At 57.2% G+C, this 23,113-nt stretch overlaps 1 protein-coding gene across 1 annotated transcript in view; it reads left to right on the top strand.

Annotated features, from left to right (window-relative positions):
* The window catches only part of ATP2B3 (ATPase plasma membrane Ca2+ transporting 3), a 53,602-nt gene that overhangs the window by 28,428 nt on the left and 2,061 nt on the right, over nt 1-23,113 (top strand). The window contains exons 16-20 of the mRNA XM_023753023.1: nt 1,412-1,625; nt 3,837-4,048; nt 5,953-6,060; nt 8,196-8,378; nt 13,908-14,021. Of these exons, the coding sequence (XP_023608791.1) occupies nt 1,412-1,625; nt 3,837-4,048; nt 5,953-6,060; nt 8,196-8,378; nt 13,908-14,021 (831 nt within the window). The remainder of the gene's footprint in view (nt 1-1,411; nt 1,626-3,836; nt 4,049-5,952; nt 6,061-8,195; nt 8,379-13,907; nt 14,022-23,113) is intronic.

Genomic DNA, 23,113 nt, shown 5'->3' with positions numbered 1-23,113 from the left:
GTAAGCTGTTGGTAGTGTCTTCACTATTCATGGTGTTTTTTTGTTTTTGTTCGGTTTATCATGTGATCTCCGCGCAGCTTGCTTGCGCGAATTAGCTGAGTTTTATTTTTCAATTCCAGGTTCGCCCCCCCCCCCCATTGATTTCTGAAGAGAAAGGAAGAAGAGGGAGAAGGGGGAGGGAAGTAGGGAGGGAGGGAGGGAGGAGAGAGAGAGAGACAGAGAGAGAGAGACAGAGAGAGAGAGAGAGAGAGAGAGAGAGAGAGAGAGAAACATCAAAAATGACAGAGACACATCAATTGGCTGCCTCCTACATGCACCCTGACTGGGGCTGGGGAACCTGCAACCAAGGTACATCCCCTTGACCAGGAATCAAACCTGCGACCCTTCATTCTGCAGTCTGACCCTCTAACCACTGAGCCAAACCAGCCAGGACCAGAGGTTTTTTTACTGAGATAAAATTCACATAACAAACTGCACTGTAATCGCCATTTTAACCGTTTAAAAGTGTACAATTCCGTGGTTGTTAGTGCATTCACAATGTCGTGCAATCATCACCACTGTCTCATTCCAGAACGTTTTCATCACCCCCGTGCCTGCTAAGCAACCACTCCCTCACTCCCCTTCCTCAGCCCCAGGCACCCATTCATCTGCTTTTCATCTGCTTTCTGTCTCCACGGATCTGTCAGTTCTGGAAGTTTCATGAGAACACAATCATACAGTATGTGGTTCTTGGTGTCTAGCTTCTGTGGGTCTTATTTTTAACCAACAACTCAGAGATGAGGAGGAGAAGGAAGGCCCGGTGCAGAGTTTCTGCCTCTTCCTGCTCCTCGTGGGGGACCGGGAGACCACCATTAGTCAGGCTCTTTCACAGCCTGGGGCAACTGCCAGGCTTCTGCTAATGATTTGGGCCACGCCTTTCTAGATCACTGCCACCAGGTAAGAAGAGAAGACTGGCAACATTTTAAGAGCAGGAATCAGCCCAGTGAAAACTCTCAACTAATCTTAGAAAACATAGGGATGGAGCTCAGCCAACATGGCTTAGTGTTCGAGCGTTGACCTACGAACCAGGAGGTCACGGTTCGATTCCCCATCAGGGCACATGCCCGGATTGTGGGCTTGATCCCCGGTGTGGGGCGTGCAGGAGGCAGCCGATCAATGATGCTCTCTCATCATTGATGTTTCTCTCTATCTCTCCCTCTCCCTTCCTCTCTGAAGTCAATAAAAAATATGTGTTTTTTTAAAAGGGAAACACAGGGATGGAGATGTCACGTTTTATAGGAAGGTCGAATTTGTCGCACTTTTGCTTGAATGAAATTCCAGTGATATTGCCCCTGAGTTCAGTTTCTTCCCAGGGGCTGTGGGCCTGTAGGGTTTCCAGCACCACATTGGGGTGACTGCCTCCTCTCCACAGGACTCTCCTCTCAAAGCCGTGCAGATGTTGTGGGTGAACTTGATTATGGACACATTTGCCTCTCTGGCCCTGGCGACAGAGCCGCCCACCGAGTCGCTGCTGCTGCGGAAGCCATATGGCCGGGACAAGCCCCTGATCTCCCGAACCATGATGAAGAACATTCTGGGCCATGCGGTCTACCAGCTCACCATCATCTTCACGCTGCTGTTCGTGGGTAGGTTGGCCCTGGGCACACTGTGCTGCTACTGGCCCTTTGGGCTCCCGCCCTGTCTGGGGGTGGAAGGCACAGATGAGCACTGGGGACCCGATTTCCGGTGAGGACCCACCCCTTGGCCCTCACCTCCCTGCTGCCCCTCTCTGCATATGCCCTACCCAGGTGTCACAGGCCCCTGAGCCGCTTAGAAACTGTCCAATGCTCCATAGAGCGGGTGGCATGTCTCAGCATACACCCAGACCAGGTCACTCACCCATCTGTCCACTCACCCCATGACTGTTTACTTCTCCAGGAGACAATGACCAGAGTGCTCTCCCGGAAGTTGTGGGAGGAGGAGGACCAGGAGAGAAAGGGGAGATGAAGAGGGAGAGGGGAAGGGAGGAAGGGGGTAGGAAAAGGAAAGGGGGATGGAGGAGGGGACGCAAAGAAGGGAGGGCTGGGAGGGGGAGAGAAAAGGGGGGTGGAGAAGAGGAAGGGAGAAGGGAAGAAGGGAGGGAAGGGAGAAAAAGGGGTAGGGAGGAGGAGGGAGAGCAGAAGGGGGAGTGAAGGGGGGAAGGAGAGGAGGGAGAGGGGGTAAAAAGAGGAGGAGAGGAGGGGGGGAGGAAGGAGTCAGAAAGCAAGAAGGGGGCAAGGGCAGGGGAGGGGAGAGAGGCAGAGACAGGAGTGTGGACAGTAGAGGGAAGAACTGATGGGGAGAGGCTGGGCAGAGGGTGCTCAGGGCGACAATCACAGGGCCCCCAGCCATTGGCTCTGCCTGCAGCCCAGACGTGGAGGGCACCGAGCCCTCCGGCACACTGGCTGCTCCTGGGAAGCCTGGTGCCAGTGCCTGCTGTCCGGTCCACCTCTGAGTTTCTTCTGTGTCGGGTAGGCTCTGTGGAGCAGATTCCTTATTATTATTATTTTTAATCCTCACCCGAGGATATTTTCCCATTGATTTTAGAGAGAGTGGAAGGGAAGGGGGAGAGACAGAGAGAGAAACTTTCATGTGAGAGACATCCATTGATTGGTTGCCTCACGCATGCGCCCTGACCAGGACCTGGGATTGAGCCAGCAACAGAGGTACGTGCCCTTGACCAGAATTGAATCCATGACCCTTCAGTCCACAGGCCATCGCTCTAATCACTGAGCCAAACCGGCTAGGGCAGATTCCTTTCATTATATAGGGGGTGGGTTTGCTGGTTTGTGTGTCTGTGGCCTCTCTCCCTTATGTCGGGGTGCTCCCCATGTATCTGCAACCCTGGACTATGGGTGGCCTGGGTCCCCATCACAGCACTCCAGCGCCTGGTGAAGTGAGGTTTTCAGCGCATATTCCTCGGAGCAGAATCAAAGCTCAGTGTGCAGGAGTCACAGTGGAGGCCCCCAAATGTCAGTATCTGGGGACCCTCTGTGGTGCTTTTCTATGATTTCTTGGGAGCAGAAGCGCCGTGGCCTGCCCGAGGGCCTAGCCCGGCTGCCTTGTCCTAGGGCAGGGCAGGGTGGAGGAGGGCTGGGCTGCCCTCCACCCTGAAGCCCCCCGAGTCCTTCCCAGCCCACCCCCAACTCAACCCAGCAGGCACATGAGAAAAGATGTGCCAGAGCTCTGTCTTAGTTTCTTTATTTTCCTTTTTAAAAATATATTTTTATTGCTTTCAAAGAGGAAGGGAGAGAGAGAGAGAGATAGAATCATCAACAATGAGAGAGAATCATTGATCGGCTGCCTCCTGAACTCCCTCTACTGGGGATCGAGCCCGCAACCCAGGCACATGCCCTTGAACGGAATCGAACCTGGGACTCTTCAGTCCACAGGCCTACGTTCTATCCACTGAGCCAAACCAGCTAGGGCTTAACTTCTTTTTTAAAAATATATATATTTTTATTGATCCCAGAGAAAGGAAGGGAGAGGGAGAGAGAGATAGAAACATCAATGATGAGAGAGTCATTGATTGGCTGCCTCCTGCATGCCCACACTGGGCATCGAGCCCACAATCCAGGCATGTGCCCTGATCCGGAACTGAACCGTGACCTCCTGGTTCATAGGTCCATGCTCAACCACTGAGCCACGCCAGCCCGGCCTGTCTTAATTTCTTCATTTCTGCCCTCGGGTTTCAGATTTTGGTGCCAGTCCCTCACCCCCCGCCCAGGTCCTGCCGCTGATCTTGGCTGTCTCGCCAAGGGGTTAGGGCTGTGCCTGGCTCAGGGCCCTGCTCCCCTCACCTGGCCCTTGGCTTACAGGGGAGCTTTTCTTCGACATCGACAGCGGGAGGAACGCGCCTCTGCACTCGCCGCCCTCGGAGCACTACACCATCATCTTCAATACCTTCGTCATGATGCAGCTCTTCAACGAGATCAACGCCCGAAAGATCCATGGCGAGCGCAACGTCTTCCATGGCATCTTTGGCAACCCCATCTTCTGCACCATCGTCCTGGGCACCTTTGCCATTCAGGTAGGGGGAAGGGCCCACTCTTGGGAGAGGCGGGGAGCATGTCCCCTTGCTACTGGCCTCTTTACTGTTTTTTAATATTTTTATTAATATCAGAGAGGAAAGGAGAGGGAGAGATAGAAACATCAATGATGAGAGAGAATCATTGATTGGCTGCCTCCTGCACGCCCCACACTGGGATCAAGCCCACAACCCGGGCATGTGCCCTGACTGGGAATCAAACCGTGACCTCCTGGTTCATAGGTCGATGCTCAACCACTGAACCACATCGGCCAGCCTGGCCTCTTTTTTCTTTTTTTTATAATCCTCACCTGATGATATTTTTCCATTGATTTTTAGAGAGAGTGGATGAGAGAGGGAAAGACAGAGAAACATCGATGTGAGAGAAACACATCGATTGGTTGTCTCCAGGGTCTGGGCCAGGGAGGAACCTGCAACCACGGTACATGCCCTTGACTGGAAGGTGCCCTTGACCAGAATTGAACCCAGGACCCTTCGGTCCACAGGCAGACGCTCTAGCCACTGAGCCAAACCGGCCAGGGTTGGCCTGGCTTCTTTAGAATCAAAACAGGCCTCATCCTGGGTCCACCTGGTGGATCCAGAGGGGCTCAGGGGGCCTCCTCAGACCTGACCTTATCACAGGTCCCACTGGGTCAGTCATGGCCATTTCTAACAGCCGTTTCCCTTGGAGGTGCCCTTGTCCCCAGTGCTGACACACAGGCCTCTGCCTGCCACAGGCTGGCCAGTCCGCTTCCCAGGAGGGCTGAGCATTTGAACAGAGGGTACATTCATAAAACATGTGACACATATAGTGAGGCCCACAGGCCAGAATACTTGTTCCTCACAGTTCTCGGAGGAGGGGTCTGCCCCACTATGGCGGGTCACCAGGGCCAGTCAGGAGGCTGAAGGAGAGGGGGGCGACAGAGGAAAGGGAGGGGGGCAGGAAGAGATTAACCAAAGAACTTATATGCATATATGCATTGTCTATGGACAACAGGGTGGTGAAGGCCTGGGGCTGGACAAAAACCGGGTGGAGGGGGGCAATAGGGAGGAAGAGGAGACATCCGTAATACTCGCAACAATAAAGGTTAAAAAATTTTTTTTAAGAAAGAGGAGCTGTGAGGTGGGGTGACTAGCCTGAGGACGGGCTAGTGCGAGTGATTTCAGGGTTGGGGGGGAGGGCTGGGCTGTCCCTGGTTGTCTGGAACCTGGCTCTGGGTGAATGGGGCGGAGGACAGTGGCCTGAAGTGTGAGAGCCGGTTGGTCTGTATTTTAAAAGCTCACCACTAGGTGGAGACTTTCTCTCAAAGAGGAGGCAATGAGGGAGCAGGAGGCCTGGCGAGGTGACGCTGGTGTGCCCGCGGCTGTCCAGAACAAGGCGTGTCCAGCTCCAGCGTATGCACGCAGCGTAAATGTTAACCCCTAGAGTGCCGGGGAGCGCGATCCCGAGCGCTATCACGCTCTTCCTGCAGTATCACTATTAGATGCTGGTAGTTCACTCTTTATTGACAGATGGCACCTAAGTGCAGATTACTTATGATGCCGAATGTTTGTAGCTCTAAAATTGACCACTGGCATTTATCTGCCTAATTTTTTACAGGTACTACGATTTTATGAAGTTTTTTCCCTAAACTGCTGTAAAATCAAAAAATGCCTTGGCAATTTTAGCATAGTTCCTAGGATATTGGTTGGCACTCAAAGGGTTAAAGAATCAAATTTACAGAAGCTGGAAATGCGGTTCATCCGCTGAGCCCACCTGCCTGGGAAAAGCAGCTGCCTCTCGAGCCTCTGAGCAGGGCGGGGCCAGCCCGCAGGGCAGGATGGGATGGACCTCGAGTACTAGAGGAAGAGGGTGGTATGAATAGGTGTGCCGGCTGGACCCGCCTCCCTCCCACCCTCTCCTGCAGATTGTCATCGTCCAGTTTGGTGGAAAGCCCTTCAGCTGCTCCCCGCTGTCCACGGAGCAGTGGCTCTGGTGCCTGTTTGTTGGTATTGGGGAGCTGGTCTGGGGCCAGGTGAGTCTCTGTTTTATCAGCTTCCCTAGTCCCACCTCCTTCCCCCTGTCTCATCAGCTTTTCTAGTCCCGCCCCCTTCTCCCATCTCATTGGCTTTCCTAGTCCCGCCCCCTTCCCCCTGTCTCATCAGCTTTTCTAGTCCCGCCCCCTTCTCCCATCTCATTGGCTTTCCTAGTCCCGCCCCCTTCCCCCTGTCTCATCAGCTTTTCTAGTCCCGCCCCCTTCTCCCATCTCATTGGCTTTCCTAGTCCCGCCCCCTTCCCCCTGTCTCATCAGCTTTTCTAGTCCCGCCCCCTTCCCCCATCTCATTGGCTTTCCTAGTCCCGCCCCCTTCCCCCTGTCTTATCAGCTTTCCCAGTCCCGCCCCCATCGCATCTGCTCTGCAACAGTCCTGGTGATGGGCACAAGGCCAGGGAATGGTGGGCAGCTCAGGGACCCCTGCCCCTGCTCCTTGCTCCAGAGCCTCGGAGCCCAAGCCTGGGAAAGCATGTGGCATATTCAGGTTGGCGGCACCACACAGCGGGGCTCAGACGTGGGACATGCCACGACTCAGGTGGCAAGGCCACAAGCGACAGTGTCAGCAGAAAGAAGGTAAAGGACCATGGCGGAAATGTCACAGGGCCTTGGCAAAACCACCCATCACTCCCCTTTTCATGCTAGGACCTGGGAATCATCCCTTAACACTGGGTGCCTTGGGAAATCCCCACCTATCTGAAAACAACATCCTGCTAAATCCTCCATGGGCAAGAGAAAATGTGAGGGAAATGAGGAAATACTTTGAGCTGATGGAAAGTGAAACCCCGACACCTCAAACTCTGTGGTTGCAGTCAAAGCCGTGTGTGTGTGTGTGTGTGTGTGTGTGTGTTTTGGGGGGTGTCACAGTACCTGAGGATTAAGTCAGAAAGAAAGGGAGGGGCCGCCCAGGCCTCTGAAAGCGTTTCTCCGGAATCTAGAACACTGCCTAGGATGCTGAGCCCAGGATCCACTCTGTCCTGTGTGTGTTACTCACCTCAGGCCACCACAATACATACCACAGACTGGGTGGCTTAGACAACGTGGGTTATTCTCCAACAGCAATAGGGCCTGGAAGTCCAAGATCAAGTCTACATAGGGCGGGTGCAGGAGAGACGGGGCGCAGCTTCCCGGTCCCGGCACTGATGTGACAACATGCACGGGCGCTGCCACCAGGAAAGCATCCCTGGCCGCGGTGTGCAGGGACTTTCCCGGGAGTGGGTCCTGCAGGCCCAGGGCGCCCACGTGGCTGACCTCGGTCTCAGTCTCCGGCCCCTGGAGGTCAAGGTCGTATGTTGGACCCAACCCCCCCTCAGAAAGCACTGTCAGTATAGACTACCTGCAGAGCGCTCGCCCAGGCAAACCAAGGCCTCCTCCTCAGGCAGCGCTGCCAGGTACCTAGAGGTCAGGTACCTAGAGGTCCCTCCCAGGAGCTGAGGGCTAAGGACAGAGTTCCATCTGGTAAAGCAAATCCCTTAGTTCACACACTACGTGAGAAGGTTGCACCAGCTGCTCCTGTGGCCCTCTGCTTGGCTGGGGGATGACAAGGAGGAGCCATAGGCATGCACACCAGCTCCCCCAGGGCCAGCTCTGGGTCTGCTCTCTCTTTTTTAAAAAAATATATTTGTATTGATTTCAGAGAGGAAGGGAGAGGGAGAGAGAGAGAAAAACATCAGTGATGAGAGAGAATCATTCATCAGCTGCTTCCCGCACGCCCCACACTGGGGATCGAGCTGGCAACCCGGACATGTGCCCTTACTGGGAATCAAACTGTGACCTCCTGGTTCAAAGGTTGATGCTAAACCACTGAGCCACATCGGCCGGGCTGGATCTGCTTTCTTTGATGAACACGGGAAACCAACCCCCTCAGAGGAAAGAGGCTGGCTCTCCCTCTGGAGTGTGGAGTTGGCACCAGGCACAAGTGGCCCAGGCATGAAGCCTCAGGGACAAGGAAGGGATGTCCAGTCCTGGGTGTGGGGATACACAGACACCTGCCTCAGCCATTGTCAGAGGGAGCTGGGCAGCCTGAGTCCCTTCTGGGCCCCGCAGAGCTCTCGCCCTGAAAAGCCCGGCCCTGCTCTGATGGCCACCCCCGCCTGCTGTCCCTCGCCTCTGGCCCCCAGGTCATCGCCACGATTCCCACCAGCCAGCTCAAGTGCCTGAAGGAGGCGGGGCACGGGCCTGGGAAGGACGAGATGACTGATGAGGAGCTGGCCGAGGGGGAGGAAGAAATTGACCACGCCGAGCGGGAGCTCCGCAGAGGCCAGATCCTCTGGTTCCGGGGCCTCAACCGGATCCAGACGCAGGTAAGCTGCCACGCGCTAGGCCACTCGGCTTTTCTGCTTCCGGAGGGTGGCAAGCAAGCAACAGGCAGCGAATGGGCGTGTTGAGCAGGGGACTGACAGGCAAAGCCTTGGGTCTCGCGGCCACGATCAATGAAGGCAGTGGCTAGTGTCCCTATGCCATCCACACACATACCCTCTGGCAGTTGTGGCACTGAGGTGGCCCGCCACCTCCCTCAGAGCCCAGCTGGCCTTCCCGTAGTGGGGACAGGTGTCAGCTGCAGGTGTGTGCTGTGACCAGTTGCTGGGGCTCTGAGGAGCTGCTGGGCCTCGCTGTATGTGGCGGGAACTGCCCCCAGGTCACAGGGAAGGGACATTCCGGGGGTGACCCAGATGCCATTTCAAGTAGCCCTTGGCAAGCTCACCGTTCACTGGGTTCTGTTGGGGATTCCGTGGAACGATGTCGTTTGGGACATGGACTCCGGCCACCAAACTGGTCCTTTCTGGTCACCCCACTCTACAAATATCAGGGCTGCTGTCCTCTATCAAGTCCCACAGCCACGACTGCCCAGCCGTGAGCCCTGGCCAAGGTTTCACAAGAGCCCGCCCGCCAGAGCCTGCCCCGCTCTCCGCCCCCAGCTCTTCCCAGCCAGCCTTCTTGCCAGAATGTTCCATACTCGCTGTCTCTCCATGGTTTTCCCATGCGCTCACTTGTGATCCCATCGCAGCCTAGCCTCTGCCCTCAGCGTCCCAGAGGCTCGCGTCAAGGTCTACAAGGCATCCTCCCAGCTCTCGGGGTCAGGCTGTCCCTCCTTCCTTCCTGCTTCGAAGCTTCTTCCCAGCGCCCTTCCGGAAGTGCCGTCATCCCTGCTGTCCCTGGCGGCTTGCTGTCCCCTCTCCACCTCGCTCTCTGCTCCCGCCTGCCACCCCCGCCTCCCGCTGAGACATCGGTCCACCCTGCTGTGGCCCTCGTGTGTTGAAAATCCCCCCCGGACCCGGGGGCGTCGGACACGATAGGGAAGGAAGGAGGAGCGGGTGAGAGCTGCCCCATGTGCGGATCAGGGATCCTGCCTGACCCTCCGCCCTCCAGTCACCCGCAGCCCCGTTCATTCATTCAGCTCCATCCAGCCCCGCCGATCTGCCCCACTAGGCCCCACAGACAGATGCTGGTCTCCGCCAGTTCCTGGTGCCCCTCACTCACCACCGCCTCCTCCGTCCAGCCTAGAACCGCGGAGCGCCGCGCCCTCACCAAGATGCCTCCCCAGCACCCACCCTGGGTTCGGCCACCAGCTCACCTCCCAGCCCCAGCTCACCTCCTCCCAGCCCCCCAGCTCCTGACCTGTGACTCCAGAGCCCCAGGGACATCTCAGAGCCTCTTCTTGTCTCCCCGCACACCCGGGGCCTCGGCATGGTTCGGCATGGTTCATCGGCTCAGCGCGGCCTCCTCGAATGCAAGTCCCCAGTCCTGCTGCCACCCCGGCCCCTCGCAACACAGCGTCGGCTCAGCATAGCCATTTCCCGCCCCTCCTGAGCTTCCTGCTCCCCCCCCCGCACCCCCCCACCTCCAGCCCAGGACCCCCAGCCCCACTGCCCCTGACCTGGCTCCGATTGCTTCTCCTCCTGGGGTCCCACCAGAAGGAAGGACCCCGGACTGCTCGGCCCTTCTCCAGAGTCTGTTTAGGCAACTTGGACCCCTCGGCCTGGGGCAGGACCTGAGACACATCTCTCTCCATGTCTGCCCGCCAGCCCGGCACACATCGCGCCACAGGCTCATCCCAAAGACTCTTCCACGCAGGGTGCCCAAAGCCCCAGGCCCAGTGCTACCTCCTGGTGCACACAGCTCGGCAGCTGCTCCGCACAGTGCCTGGGGGGTCATGGGGCTCCGCCTCAGGCACCCCTCCTCTCTTCCCCAGGCTCCAGCCTCAACTGTGGCCACGAGCTCCCAGCCTCCTGCCGGCTCCACCAGCCCTTGGTTCAGCTCGGCCCCTCCAGCGCCACTCTCCACACCTTCACCCGTATAGCCTCTTCCCCTTGTCCTAAGGGTGAAGTCCAGGGTCCAGACAGTGGCCTTCGAAGCTCCTGCCTCTTGGTGTCACCCCCCACTTCCTGCGCCCCTGTGACCCCCTGCTGCCTTTCCAGATGTGCGCTCCGCTCCCCCCCCCCCCCCAGCTTCGCTGCACCTCCGTGCTGGCCGCTGGTCTGGGCTCCAGGCCTTCCCAGCTCCCGCTGCGTCCCCTCGGGGGATCCCCCCTCATCCTGCAGCTGCCCACTCAAAGGCCACCGCCTTGTGAAGCCTTCTCAGAGTCCACTCCCTCCCGCCGCCGTGGACCCTCGAGGATGCTCGGCACACATGCTCATGGCTCTTCTTTCTCCCGTGGCCAGCCATCTGTGCACCCCGCCCAGGGCGCTGGAGTCAGTGAGGAGCACGCTCCCCCAGGGGGCGTCCCAAAGCTGCAGCGTGCAGGACTGCCCCCAGAGCTCAGGGTGCTTTAGGGCTGGGTGAGGTGGCACCAAGGAACTCCATGTTTAAGGGGCTCCCCAGGGGTCCAAGGGGCTTCTGCAGTGGAGCAGCAGGAGGCCAGGTCTCTGTGCCGAGTACCTAAGCTGTGTGGCCCGGGAAGAATGTCTTAGGTCGGGCAGAACACAGAGCGCCTGGTAGAACAGGAGTAGCCTTTGTAGCCAGGTGTCTAGGTCTCCCCATTGCCTTCTGGCCACTGGGCTGTAAGCCCCACCCACCCTGGCCTGGCCCTGACGGGCTCTTGTCCATCATGTAGAGCATTGGCAGGGGTGGGGGTGGGAGGGAGTGCAGCAGCACCTTGCCTGCCCTGGTCAGCCCATCAGTGAACCTAAGGTTGAGCCTAGCTTTTCTAGCAGCTGAGACAACAACCCCGCCCGGATGTGAGGCATCTCAAGGGAGGTCGGCCCCGGCCACCTGTGCGTCTGCGTCCTGTGTGCCTGGCTTGTGGAGTGGTCCCCGCAGTCGCAGTCTTGGACTTCCAGGCTGTTGGGACTGGCAGTGTCCATGTAGACACTGGCCGGTCAGGTCCCTGCTCTACACAAGAGGAAACAGGGCCTAGAGAGAAGGGACTCAACCGAGGTCACCCAGTGGGAGCGTGGGCCTGCTGGGGCCCAAGTCTCCGTGCCCTGATCCACTCATTCCTCCGTGAGATCTTGACCTTGTCACGCCAGATTCCCCACGCTTCTCAACAATGCCGAACCGATTGGTTACTTTAGCTCACTTTTTAACAGTGTCTGTTCTTTTTTATGCAAAATACCTGCTTGGAAAAAAACAAACAAAAACAGAAATAAAGCTCCCCCGGGTTGTATGTACACCCCAAGCTAAGAGAAACATTGTCTGGGTACTTGGCCCTAGATTTCTGGATTTTGTGAACCACAAAATCCCCGCCCAGGCTTCGGAGGCCAGCACAGCTCTTCATGTTGCTAAGTGGGGGCATTTCTAACCTGCTACTTGCGCTCACCATCATTTCATACTAACATATGAATGCACCACAATAAAAAGAGAGTCCTTGAAACCCAGAGCACGGAGCTTTTTGGAGCGCTCATGACGCGGTGTATTGCACATTCTCTATGAACCAACGAGAAGTTTCAGCAGCAATTGGGCTTCCGGGGGTGGAGGATGGGTGACAGCTTTGCAGTATTTTGACTGATACCATCATCCCATCTGGACACCACACGGAGAGGCCAAATCAGAGGCAAGAAAGGCATCTTTCCCTTCCCTCGTCACCTTTGCCACAGCAAGAGTCCCCACTTGAGACAGACCTACGTCTATAGCCTTAGAAGCATCTGCTCAATGTAAGGAGGAGACACACCCTCCCCCCAAGGGACAGCGACACCATGGCATGGGTCACGGGTCATCTTCCTTCAGTGTGTGGAGGCACGCCCAGCAGTGTGCCAGCCCTCCACGGGGCTCAGCGTGCCTTACTCACGGGTCTCAGTCTTGGTCCTGAGGGTCCCCTATTCAAGAGTGGGATGTGCTGGGCAGAAGGGGGGGCCCGGCGGCCAGATCCATGACAATAAGTCTTTTCTGTGGCGTCCTCATTTGGGTTGGGGTAGGGGGAGTCTCATCGCTCAAGCTGCCTTCTTCTGAGAAGCCTACCCCATGTCAGATACCCCGCTGAACCTGGTGGCCACCTCGTAGCTACGGCAGGGGCTTGAGGGTGGGGCAGGTCGTTGGGCCCACATCAGGTCAACAATGCATTCCAGGCTCCAGAAATGCATACTTGCTTCGCTGTTCACATCATCCAATGAGCGACAGAACACTTTCCACAAATCAAACCCACCTTCTAAGACTGAAGATTCCCCCAGCCACCCCCACACTGAGGGCATTCCCAAAGAGGTGGCCAAAAGTGTGCCACCCTGGCTGGCCTCCCAGAATCTAGGCACATGGTTGCACAACACTGGGCATTCACTGTGGCCACTCAGTTGCAGTTCCTGGGAGCCCCACACCCAGGTCTGTCCACCCCTGGGCCCCCATGCCAGTCCAAGGTCGGGTCAGGAAGTCCAAAGACACTTGACTCCCAGCGAGTTCACCCATATGGTTCTCATTTTCCGAAGACCCACTTCCCTTTTGACTTTTAGGAAGCTTAAAGGGTGGGGGGCAAAGCAAAAACCTGTCTGCTCCCCAGAGTCCGGGCTCTCTGCTCTCCCTCCTGCCTTTCCTGTGGCCCCTCCCCTCTTTTATTTTTCATTTTTTAATATATTTTTATTACAGAGAGGAAGGGAGAGAGAGAGAGAGAGAGAGAGAGCGAGAGAGAGAGAGAGAGACATCAATGATGAGAGAGAATCATTGATTGCCTGCCTCCTGCACGTCCCACACTGGGTATGGAGCCCACAACCCAGGCATGTGCCCTGACCAGGAATTGAACCTCCTGGTTCATAGGTTGATTCTCAACCACTGAGCCACACCAGCCTCTTTTTAAATCCATTCTTCCACCAAAGCTTCCCCCTGGGTGCCCCTCAATCACTTGGATGATCGTAGAAGAAGCATGATGGCCACACCTCCCGGCAGGGCAGGGCAGGCTGGCAGGGTGAGGTGCAGGGTAAACAAAGGACAGGCCCAGGGAAGGGCCCCTGTCCCCCTGTGGTGCCACAGGGAGCCTTGTTTCTAATAGGAGCGTGTCATATCCCTCAGGTGTGTTGGGGCGGAAAAAAAGGTTGAGACCCACTGACCTAGGATAACAAAGTATTGCAGACACAGGTATTTATTGACGAGTGGCTTGCCATGAGCTTAATGTGAATGCAAATGACTAAACGTTTGCAGTGTGCCTGGTTGTTAACCGCCCGCCCTCCCAGTCTTCTGAGCGCTAATCAATTTGCTCAGCAAAACCCTCTCTTGGTGGATGACACAGAGGCCGGCCTGGGCCACGGCCACAGCCATGGCCATGGCCCCGCCAGGGAGCTGGGCAACCTAGATGAGGCTTTGCTGTCACGATATGTGCCCAGTTGTGGTCCCTGTCCTCGCCCAGCCCCACCCCCGTGCGCTAGCCCGGACAACAGTGCAAGCCAAACTTTATCTCATTTTCTCTCCCACAGATGGAGGTAGTGAGTACCTTCAAGAGAAGCGGTTCATTTCAGGGTGCCGTGCGCCGGCGGTCTTCGGTCCTCAGCCAGCTCCATGACGTAACCAATCTTTCTACCCCTACTCACGTAATTCTCTCTGCTGCCAATCCCACCAGTGCCGCTGGGAGTGAGTCTTGAGTCCCCTTTTCTCTCATAAATGGCATCTCTGGGGGAGAAAAAGCCTCTCCAACTCTTCCTTCTCTTTTTTCCAGTCTTGCATCCTCCGCTCACCGTGGCTTTTCCGTTCTTTCTTTACTGCCCTGTCCAGTCCTTCCCGCCCAGATGGTGTGTCTCGCCAAAGCCATATTCTCTTATGAAATGTACTGAATCCATGGCACTGCTGGACCTTCTGTCCTTTTGTTTGGTTTTTTTGGTTTGCATTTAGTGCTCCTTCTGTCATTGGTTTTCTTTTCTTGAACTTGTCTGCACTTGCCGACGGTTCTTCATGAACTTGGGCTGCTTCTGGTGGTGTCTGGTGTCAGGGGTGGAGGGGGCACCTCGGTCGGTGTTCGGTGGGGCAGCGAAAGGGAGGCAAGCAGGCTCAGGGTCACCTTCCAGGGCTGGAGGGGAAGGCAGGTGCCTTTGGGGCATCACTGGCAGCGGAAGAATCCAGCCCTCCTATTGGGGACTAAAGTGTCAGCTTCCAGAACTTTCCTTGAGGTGGTTTCCAAAGGCACCAGGCCTGATGTGAGCTTCAGGGGGCCTCTGCCACGTGTTCCTAGATGGGCTTGGCGGTGGCCAGCTGCTCCTGCTCAGGTGCTACCTGCCCCGTGGGCCCTGCCCTGAGCCCTCCCCACCCAGGGGTTAGAGGTGCCTGAGGCCTACCGTGAGCTGGAGCCTTCCTCACACCCCCAGCCTGCACTTTACATTCCCATCGGTTCCCAACATACCATCACTCTTTCCAAACAGGCCTGGGCATGGGCAGGTCTTAACCCGATCTGGTCCACCCTTTCTCCTCCTCCCTTTGAGAAACTGGGAGAAATCAACTCCCTTCTATATGGTCCGTGTTTCTGCCATGTCCGTCACATTTCCAGAGAACCCAGGGGCTGGCCTGGAGAGGTAGAAACTCCCCTAACTACTCACATCTTTTCACAAAGACAAAGGGTGAGCCACTAGGCCATGGAACCCGCCAGCCCAGGGAACGGTGTGGGCCCCCTGCTCCCACCCAGAGCCTCCTGCTTCTTGTAACAAACTGGAGATTTTCCAAAACCGAACAGTATGAGCCCAGAGCCCCTGCCGGGATGGTTCGATGCTTCCTCTTTCCTTTCCTTCCAGTGAGACCAGCAGCTCTCCCCCGGTGAACACACCACTTGCCCGCAGACGGGACCATTAACCACGCCGTTTTCCCCACCGGACCCTGGGATTTCCTTTTGCTTGATTTCATCTCTTTCCCTTGTTTCCTTTGTCGTGTCTTGTCCTTTTTCCTTTTCTTTTCTTCTTCTTTTTTTTTTTTTTTTTAGGAACTGGTGAGAGGTCCCAGTGGGGGGGCTTCCCTCCTCTTGCTAAAGCTGTCATTTCAGGCCACTCTGCCCTTTAAGGAAGGGATGTGAGCCGTACCGGTCTCCGCCGGGCCACCTTGTCCCCTTTGGAAACACACACATCCCTTCTCCAAACCGCAGGCACACGCTCGTCCATCTCCCCTCTCACACTCGCTGGGCCACCCACCTGGGCCCCAGCTAGTGGCCAACAGATGTCACAGGTGAACTAAAAAGCTGTGGCCTCATCCCAGAGGGACCCAGCCACCACTCGACCCAGACAGTTAAGGACAGGAGTGGTCACGGCCTCCTGAGACTCAGCCAAGCCCCGGCTGGGCAGCACCTTCCTTCCTGGGAACAAGGGGACCCAAGGGGACTCGGGTCTGCCTGAGGGACACACGCTGATGTACACCTGTTCCCCCCCGCCCTTGACTTCCTCCACGTGTCCCTTTGCCATCTCTCTCTGCCCTTTCTGTCTATCCATCTGCCTGTCTGTTACCTTGTGAGGAAAGCAGCCAACACGGACCCCACTGCGCATGCCCCTGAGGCTCTCTCCATAGCGCTGGCCTTTTCCCACTAGTGCGCCAGCCCGGGCCTCCCCTCTGTGCTCCTGGCGAGGCCTTCTGGCTTTGGCTCCCTCTGAGTTCCTCCGGCTCACTCTCTGGGGGAGCGGGGGGACAGCTTCTCTCTCTCCTCTTCCTCAGCTCCTAGTACCTTCTTTCCTTCTGCAGCCACCTATCCCCCACCCCCACCCCCATCTTCCCACTTCCAGGAGCCCAGCAGTGCCACCTCTCCCCCTGGTCATGTGGCCAGACAAAGGGCCTCTGTCCCTTCCACACCATGTGCCTCTGGGCAAGGAGCAGGTGGCAGGCCCCGCTGAGAGCCGAGCACCTCCTGTGACAGCAAGGGGGTCCCGATGTCCTGACTCACAAGGGTCGGCCTAAAAGGCTCACCCCAGTTAAGTGGCAGCATCTCAGAAAGAAAGGACCCCACTGTGGAGAGAGATGCTGGTTGGAAGACCAGGCAACACCGGGGGACGCACCTGTTTGTGGAAGCCACCGACCCAAACTGCTCCGTGCCATCGCCAGGTGGCAGATCGGTTTGGAACTCTGAACCTGCCCCCAGTCCGAGCTGCGAGGACCCCAGGAAATCACCAAAGCCAGCACCCTCCTCGGGGAAGGCCTAGCAGAGTTGGGGTTAGCCCAAGGCCATCGCCCTCTCTTGGAACTTGCCAGAAGGAAGGCAGGGTGCCGGCCACCACAGAGCTCCCAGCCTAGGCAAGAGGCAGCATTGTAGGAGGGGCGGTGGTCGCAGGTCAAAAGGTTTCCCCGAGGAAAACTCCCATTCTTGTGCAAAGGTTCCTGTCTTCCTTGCCCACCCCCCAGCCAGTCCACACTTGTCCCAGGTGCTGGGGCAAGTGTCTCCACACACCCGGGCCCCTGGGCCGACACCACTTCCGGTGGGAGCCTCAGGCTCTCCGAGGGCGGAAGGCCCAGTGCAGGGTGTGGACAAGGAGCCTGAGGGCCAGAGCAATCTGTTGCCTCAGGCCCCAGCACATAGCGCCAATGCAGGGAGTATCTGGAGCTTGTCCTTGGAGCGAGAGGGAGAGGAGCACTCCCTGGAGGGGTGACCAGGGGAGACCAGAGAGGCTGTGAATCTTGGGACTCAGTGTATCCACATCCACACCTGCCCACCCTACATATCCCCTGGGCACCCCATGCCTGCGTGCACACGTGAATCTTGCCCACTCGGGAGTCCCAACACCCTCCCTGCTCCCTCAGTCGCACACAATGACCTCTCAGTGGGGGGCGGGGGGGAGCCTTGGCTGCCTCCCCCCTACTCACTCAGCCATTTCTCCACCCTCCCTGGCCTGGGGGCCACTTCCCATCATGGCTGCTTTATTCTCAGCCCAGCGTGTAGCACCTTCCCCTACATAGCCACAGCCTCATCTCACGGGACCTCAGCTGTGGGCCTTGAGGCCGGCCCATACCAGTAGGTCAGGAGAGAGCATTCTTTAATAATAACCATTTTCAGTCTTTTTTTTAAACCAAAGGAGTACGAAATCCTATCCCCTCTTGGTACATCAGTCACCCCTTTCCTGCCCCAATCACATTCCCCTAAGGTGTGGCCAGCGATGAGTCCAGGCACCGGATGGCTGCCTCCAGGTATGAGTTGGCACACACAGACACACCCCGGCAGGCCCTCCCTGGCCACACATTCAAAGCCCCACCAACTTGCCCCGATGGCCCTCCCATGCCAACAGGGAGCTGAGCCTGGCGCAGCCCTTCCTGAAGCCACGCCTGGGCCTCTATACTCGAACGTTTACTGTGACAGTGGTTCATGACAGGGCTCCTGACCCGGCCTTGCCAAAGGGACAGGCGCCAGCGGTGAGTTTGCTAAGATGTGGCCAGAAGGGCTCCCTCAGGGCTCTTTAGTTCTGATTAACCGTCCCCCAAACAGATCACAGCAGTTGCTTAATTTTTAAAAATGTATTTTTATTGATTTCAGAGAGGAAGGGAGAGGAGAGAGAGAGAGAAACATCAATGATGAGAGAGAATCCTGCACGCCCTTTACCAGGAATCAAGCCCACAACCCGAGCATGCGCCCTGACCTGGAATCGAACCGTGACCTCCAGGTTCATAGGCCAATGCTCAACCACTGAGCCACGCCAGCCAGGCAGCAGTTGCTTTATTTTCATTGGCTTTTGCAACCTTCTGTCCAACTTGGCAAAGCCAGGCCAGGTGAGCCCCCGAGATTGCCTTGGACACACCCTTCTGGAGCCCGGAGGGAACACGCTCATCACACACACTCAAGGGCGGCAGCCTGTCACTGAGGCAGTCCCGTGGACGAAGAAGCCTTGCAAAGGAAAAGCAGCCTTGTTTGCTCCTTTCTCAGGAAGTTCATTGATGTACAGCCAGGTCTCCCCACTCGGGTTTCTGGGAATAGTGTATTGGCATTTTGTCTTGGCTATGGCACACTGGGCATGGTCTCCACGTTAGAAACAGTACCAGCCCTGCCAGTCCCGAGCTTTCCTGCAACCACAGGCAAGGGCCTTCCAGGCAATTCCTAAAGCACGTGGCAGCTCACAGCCTAGGCCAGACCCCGGAAGCCCTGCTCTGAGCCCTCCCCAGTAGGCACTTCTAGGCTGATTCCCAGGGCTGGGAGCCAGGGCCCAGGGAGCTCAGGAAGCTGATGCGAGGCCTTGCAGCTGGACATGGCCCGGATGAGAGGCGAGAATGACCCCCTGAAAAGCCCGGGACTCGCCATGCGTGGGTCAGCTCAACGCAACATCCTGCTTCCATTGGCACACACGCCTGCACACAGGCTAGGGGACAATCTCTACACAACTTTGGCTTGCCGACATCCACAAAGCTGTGTCTGTGATTGGTTTGGGTTCAATCCCTCAGGAAAGGGCCAGCTGTTTGAAGTTTGCATTTTCACGTTTCCTAATCCCATGGCAAGGACAGGGAACCCTCCCCCTGCTGCCCCTTCCATCGTGGCCACGTTACCCCACACCTCTTTGTGTTGCGTTCAAGTCATGGTTCATGCTCACACCTGCAGGGAGAGTCTGGGCCTGGGAAACAGTTCCCACAGCGCCCCCCCGGCTGCTGCATCCAGAATTTGCTCTAAATCCAAAGCTCAGATGCCAGGGGAGGCCACAGGTTCCTCCTCCCTGCAGAAGGTTCTGGATTAGTGGTTGGTACAGAGACAGGCGTGTTGGTCAAGTGTGGAGGGCTTTGAGAGAGCAGCGGAAGGGTGTGGCAGGAGTCAGAAGAATTCAGTGAGCAGAGGACAGAGAGCGTGGGGACCCCCAGAGCCTGCCGCTCCCACAGCACAGCAGGGCAAGGCCAGAAGGCATCAGGCATAGTTTTTGTTGTGACTGTTGTCATCGTTGTTCAGGAGCCTTTGCTATTATTTTTCTCTTCTTTCCTTTCGGTTCCCTTTTTGCATTTCTTTAATGGGGTGGGTGTTCCCTCAGCCCTCGGCTTGCCTCCCTGCTTTCCCCGCCCTCTCCACACCCCCCCGCCCCCCACCTGCATCGCCAACTCAAGGGATTGAAGGTTCAACCAAAAGCAGGCATCTCCACTTTCAGCCATGACCTTCGCCCCCTCCGCAGGAGTAGGGTCCCCTTTGCAGAGTCTGACACAAGCAGCCGTGGGCTTCAGCTCAGTGTGCCTGGGGTGGTCCTGTGAGTCTGGAGCGTCCCCCACCGTCCCCACCAATGGAGCTCCCGGTTCGGGTGGAGGCAGGCCAGGGGTGACATGTGGGGCAGGGGGTGGGCAGCAAACACAAGCAGAGAAGCCAGCTTACACGGAGTCAGATGCTCACAGCCTCCGAAGACAAAAAAGCAGAGCAGGAGGAGTGTCAGGAGCGCTGTTTTAGACAGAGGCTGTGTCCGGGACAGAGGCTGGACCTGGGAACCAAGTGCCAAATCAGGAGAACAGGCCAGCTGGGGAGGGTCTGGCAGAAGAATGCCCTGGGCAGGGGACTGGGCAGGTGCAATGGCTTGGGCGGGGGGGGGGGGGGGGGACACTCAAGCCAGCTAGTGAGCTAGTGACATGGGTACAGAGCCCCTGGGCTGGCAAAGCCATTGTGGAAGACACTGCCAGGCCCGGTAGGCCCCCTGCTTTCAGTGCTTGCCCCTGAACCCCTGCTGGTTGCAGGTGCCATGCTAGGTGCTGGGGACATCAGTGAACCAGACAGACAGACCCCTGCCCTCGGAGGCCTTGTGTTCCAGAGAGAGGAGAGGATAATGGGATGTGTGGGCTGTTTAAGGGTGAGCCCTGTTGGGGAGAAAATGGAGCAGAAGAGGTGCAGGGGTGCTGAGGGAGGCAGGCGGGTTGCGACTCTAAAGAGGGACAGAGGTGAAGAGGAGGCGGGGGCTCACTGGGGAAGAGCCTTCCTGGCAGAGGACGTGCAAAGGCCCTGGGGCAGGAGTGTGCCTGGCGTGCTTGGGGAACAGCCAGGAGGCCTGGGCTGGAGACAGCAAAGGAAGAAGAGGAGGAGAAGGGCTGAGACAGGCCCTGTCAGGACTTCAGGTTTTCCTTCTCAGAAGGCACAGCTACTGAAGGGCTTGGACCAGTGGTGGGTGTAGCAGGCTCTGGCTTCTGTTTGAAAAGATTGCTCAGGTTGCCGTGCTGAGACTAGACTGTGGAGGTCGCAGGCTGGGGGGGGGCGGGGCTGGCAGGGAGCTGGTCCTGAGTAGGGCAGATCCGAGCAGCAGGAAACGCATAGGGGTAGACCAAGCATGTCAAACTCGAGGCCCGCGGGCTGCTTGCCTAAACAAGGCATGAGGCCTACCAGAAGTTTGACATGCTTGGTGTAGACAAAAGGCCCAAAGATGAGCGCTGCGCCCTTGGACGTGAGAGGATGGGAAGAGGAAGGAGGAGGACCTGGAAACCCAAGGCAGGCTGGGAAGCAGGGGTGTGGTAAGGGGCACCCTGGGTGCCCAGTGGGGGGCGGGGGGTCCCCAGGGGGTGGAGGCAGGAGAAGACAGAGTGAAATGAAATGGAGGCCGTGAGTTCCAACAACTGTCTTCAAGCCGTCGCCAGCAGCCAGAGGCGACTTTGGCACTAAGAGAGGGTCTCTTTCAAGATGGGACAGATGAGTAACCTAGACAAGGGACAGGGAGGTGGCTGGGTAACATCCTGGGGTGGAGGCGGGGCCAGGCAGTAAAGGAGGAAGCAGGGGCGTGAGGGGACATTGTGTTTCAGTCAGGGTGACACAGGGAGCCCCCCAACCCCAGCCTGGCCGGATCCTCCCCGGCCTTCCCAGAGGCCTCAGCCATACCCTCGGAGTCACTCATCCTTAATGGGGAGTGTTTCCACGAATCCTCTTAGTTTATCTTTTTAAATATATTTTTATTGGTTTCAGAGAGCAAGGGAGAGGGAGAGAGAGAGAGAAACATCAATGATGAGAGAGAATCATTAATCGGCTGCCTCTTACATGCCCCCCACTGGGGATCAAGCCCACAACCCAGGCATGTGCCCTGACTGGGAATCGAACCATGACCTCCTGGTTCATAGGTCGATGCTCAACCACTGAGCCACACCATCCGGGTTCCTTTTTCTTTAAAATTCTCCTGCTGGGGTGCTTGAAGTCCCCACGGGCCAGGTGGGGGAGGGCAGGGCCTGACTCAGTAGTCAGAGAGGAGGGCCCCTAGGGATGCCTGCCACCCAGAGGGTCCAGGCAGGTGGAATCTCTGCCTTCAGGGCTGGTGGAGCCCAAGGGGCCTCCAGGGCCTGGCAGGCCTGGCAGCGGCAGCGGCAGTGGGAGGTTCTACCGCAAAGAGGTTGGGAACCAGGGCCTATGGGACACACTGATGGGGCGCTGGGCTCAGGTGTCCAGCTGAGGCCCGGCTGGAGCCCTACACTGGGACGGGAAGGCTAGGCGAGGGCCAGGGTGGGCAGGGCCAGGCTGAGGGCGCTCCGCAGCCTTCTTCAATGGCCATTGGCCATCCGAGGAGAGGTGAGGGGCAGCAGGCACATACGTCTAGCGCACTAGGGAGGGGCGGACCCCGGCTGCGGACATAGGTGGTGGCAGTACAGGGTGTGCTTGGCATCAAGGCGGCCTGTGGGCTGTAGGCGGCATTGACAGACAGCCTTGAGGGTGTGAGGTCCCTGTAAGAGTGGTAGAGATGGAGGGGTGGCCTGAGGACCCCACCCTGGGACCATCCCAGGCCAGGAGAGGAGCCTGAGAAGGCAGTGAGGGCCATGTGCTGGGGAAGGGTACTGGTCCCACTCGCTGTGAGGACATCCCTGGCACCCGTGTGCAAGCTTGGGCCTCCAGGGTGAGCATCTCTTAGAAATGTTTGCCACTTCTCACCGAGCCAGTGACTCGGGAATTGACTATGCCCTTCAGCGCTGAGTGGCCTGAACCCCCCACCCCTTCCCCATCATAAGACAAATGCCAACCCCTTTGTTAATAGCCCGAGATTTGCATGCAGGGGAGTGGAACCTGCAGATCAGCTGAAAGACCCCAGCAGCGGGATGTTTGAGCAGAAGGCCCTGGAGCCCCCTGTTGGTGACTGAGCGACTGCTGGGTGCCAGGTTTTGGCAACAGGCAGGCCCAATCCCTCCCCCAAAGCCAGGGACAAGACAGGCATCAAAGTGAGTCTTCAATTCCACCCTGGAGGAAACTTCCGGTTTAGAGCAGCAGAAGCTGGGAGGGGAGGGCTGACTACCCTTCTTGGGCAAAGACTTGGGAGTTCAACCAGGCACATGGAGACCAGAGGAGGGTCTGAGCAGGGCCCTGGCCTGATCACGTGACCCAGCTCCTAGTGAAGGGATGGGCTCAGCAAGAGGAAAGGGTGAAGCCAGAGTCACGGGATCCTGGCTGACAAAACCACCTCGAAAGGGCCCCCCAGGGTCAAGGGCAACATTGACAGACAGCAACCTGTTCCATTTCTGTGACTTGGGGGGTGTGGCCCACCGCTGAAATGGGTATCCCACACCAGCACGCAGCCACCGCAGATGTCGTGGTGGCTCCCCCTGAATTCTGCAGCAGAAAAGGCCCAAATAGTGAAGTTTATCTACAATGGCTACAAAAAAGGACATTCAGTTTCTTTTTATTAAACCTGGCAAGCGATTCTCAATTTCTGTGTGACCCGGATCTCCGAAGCCAATCTGGGGGGAATTAAGGAATGAGGTGCAAATAGTCGGCCATCTGCAATCCGGAAGATGTGGCTTCACCAAATTCAGAGAA

The sequence above is a fragment of the Myotis lucifugus genome, unplaced genomic scaffold, assembly GCF_000147115.1.
Source record: "Myotis lucifugus unplaced genomic scaffold, Myoluc2.0 scaffold_40, whole genome shotgun sequence".
In the NCBI taxonomy this organism is placed as follows: domain Eukaryota; kingdom Metazoa; phylum Chordata; class Mammalia; order Chiroptera; family Vespertilionidae; genus Myotis; species Myotis lucifugus.
The sequence above is the reverse complement of the archived record's forward strand: the minus strand, read 5'-3'. Positions and strand labels throughout refer to the sequence as shown.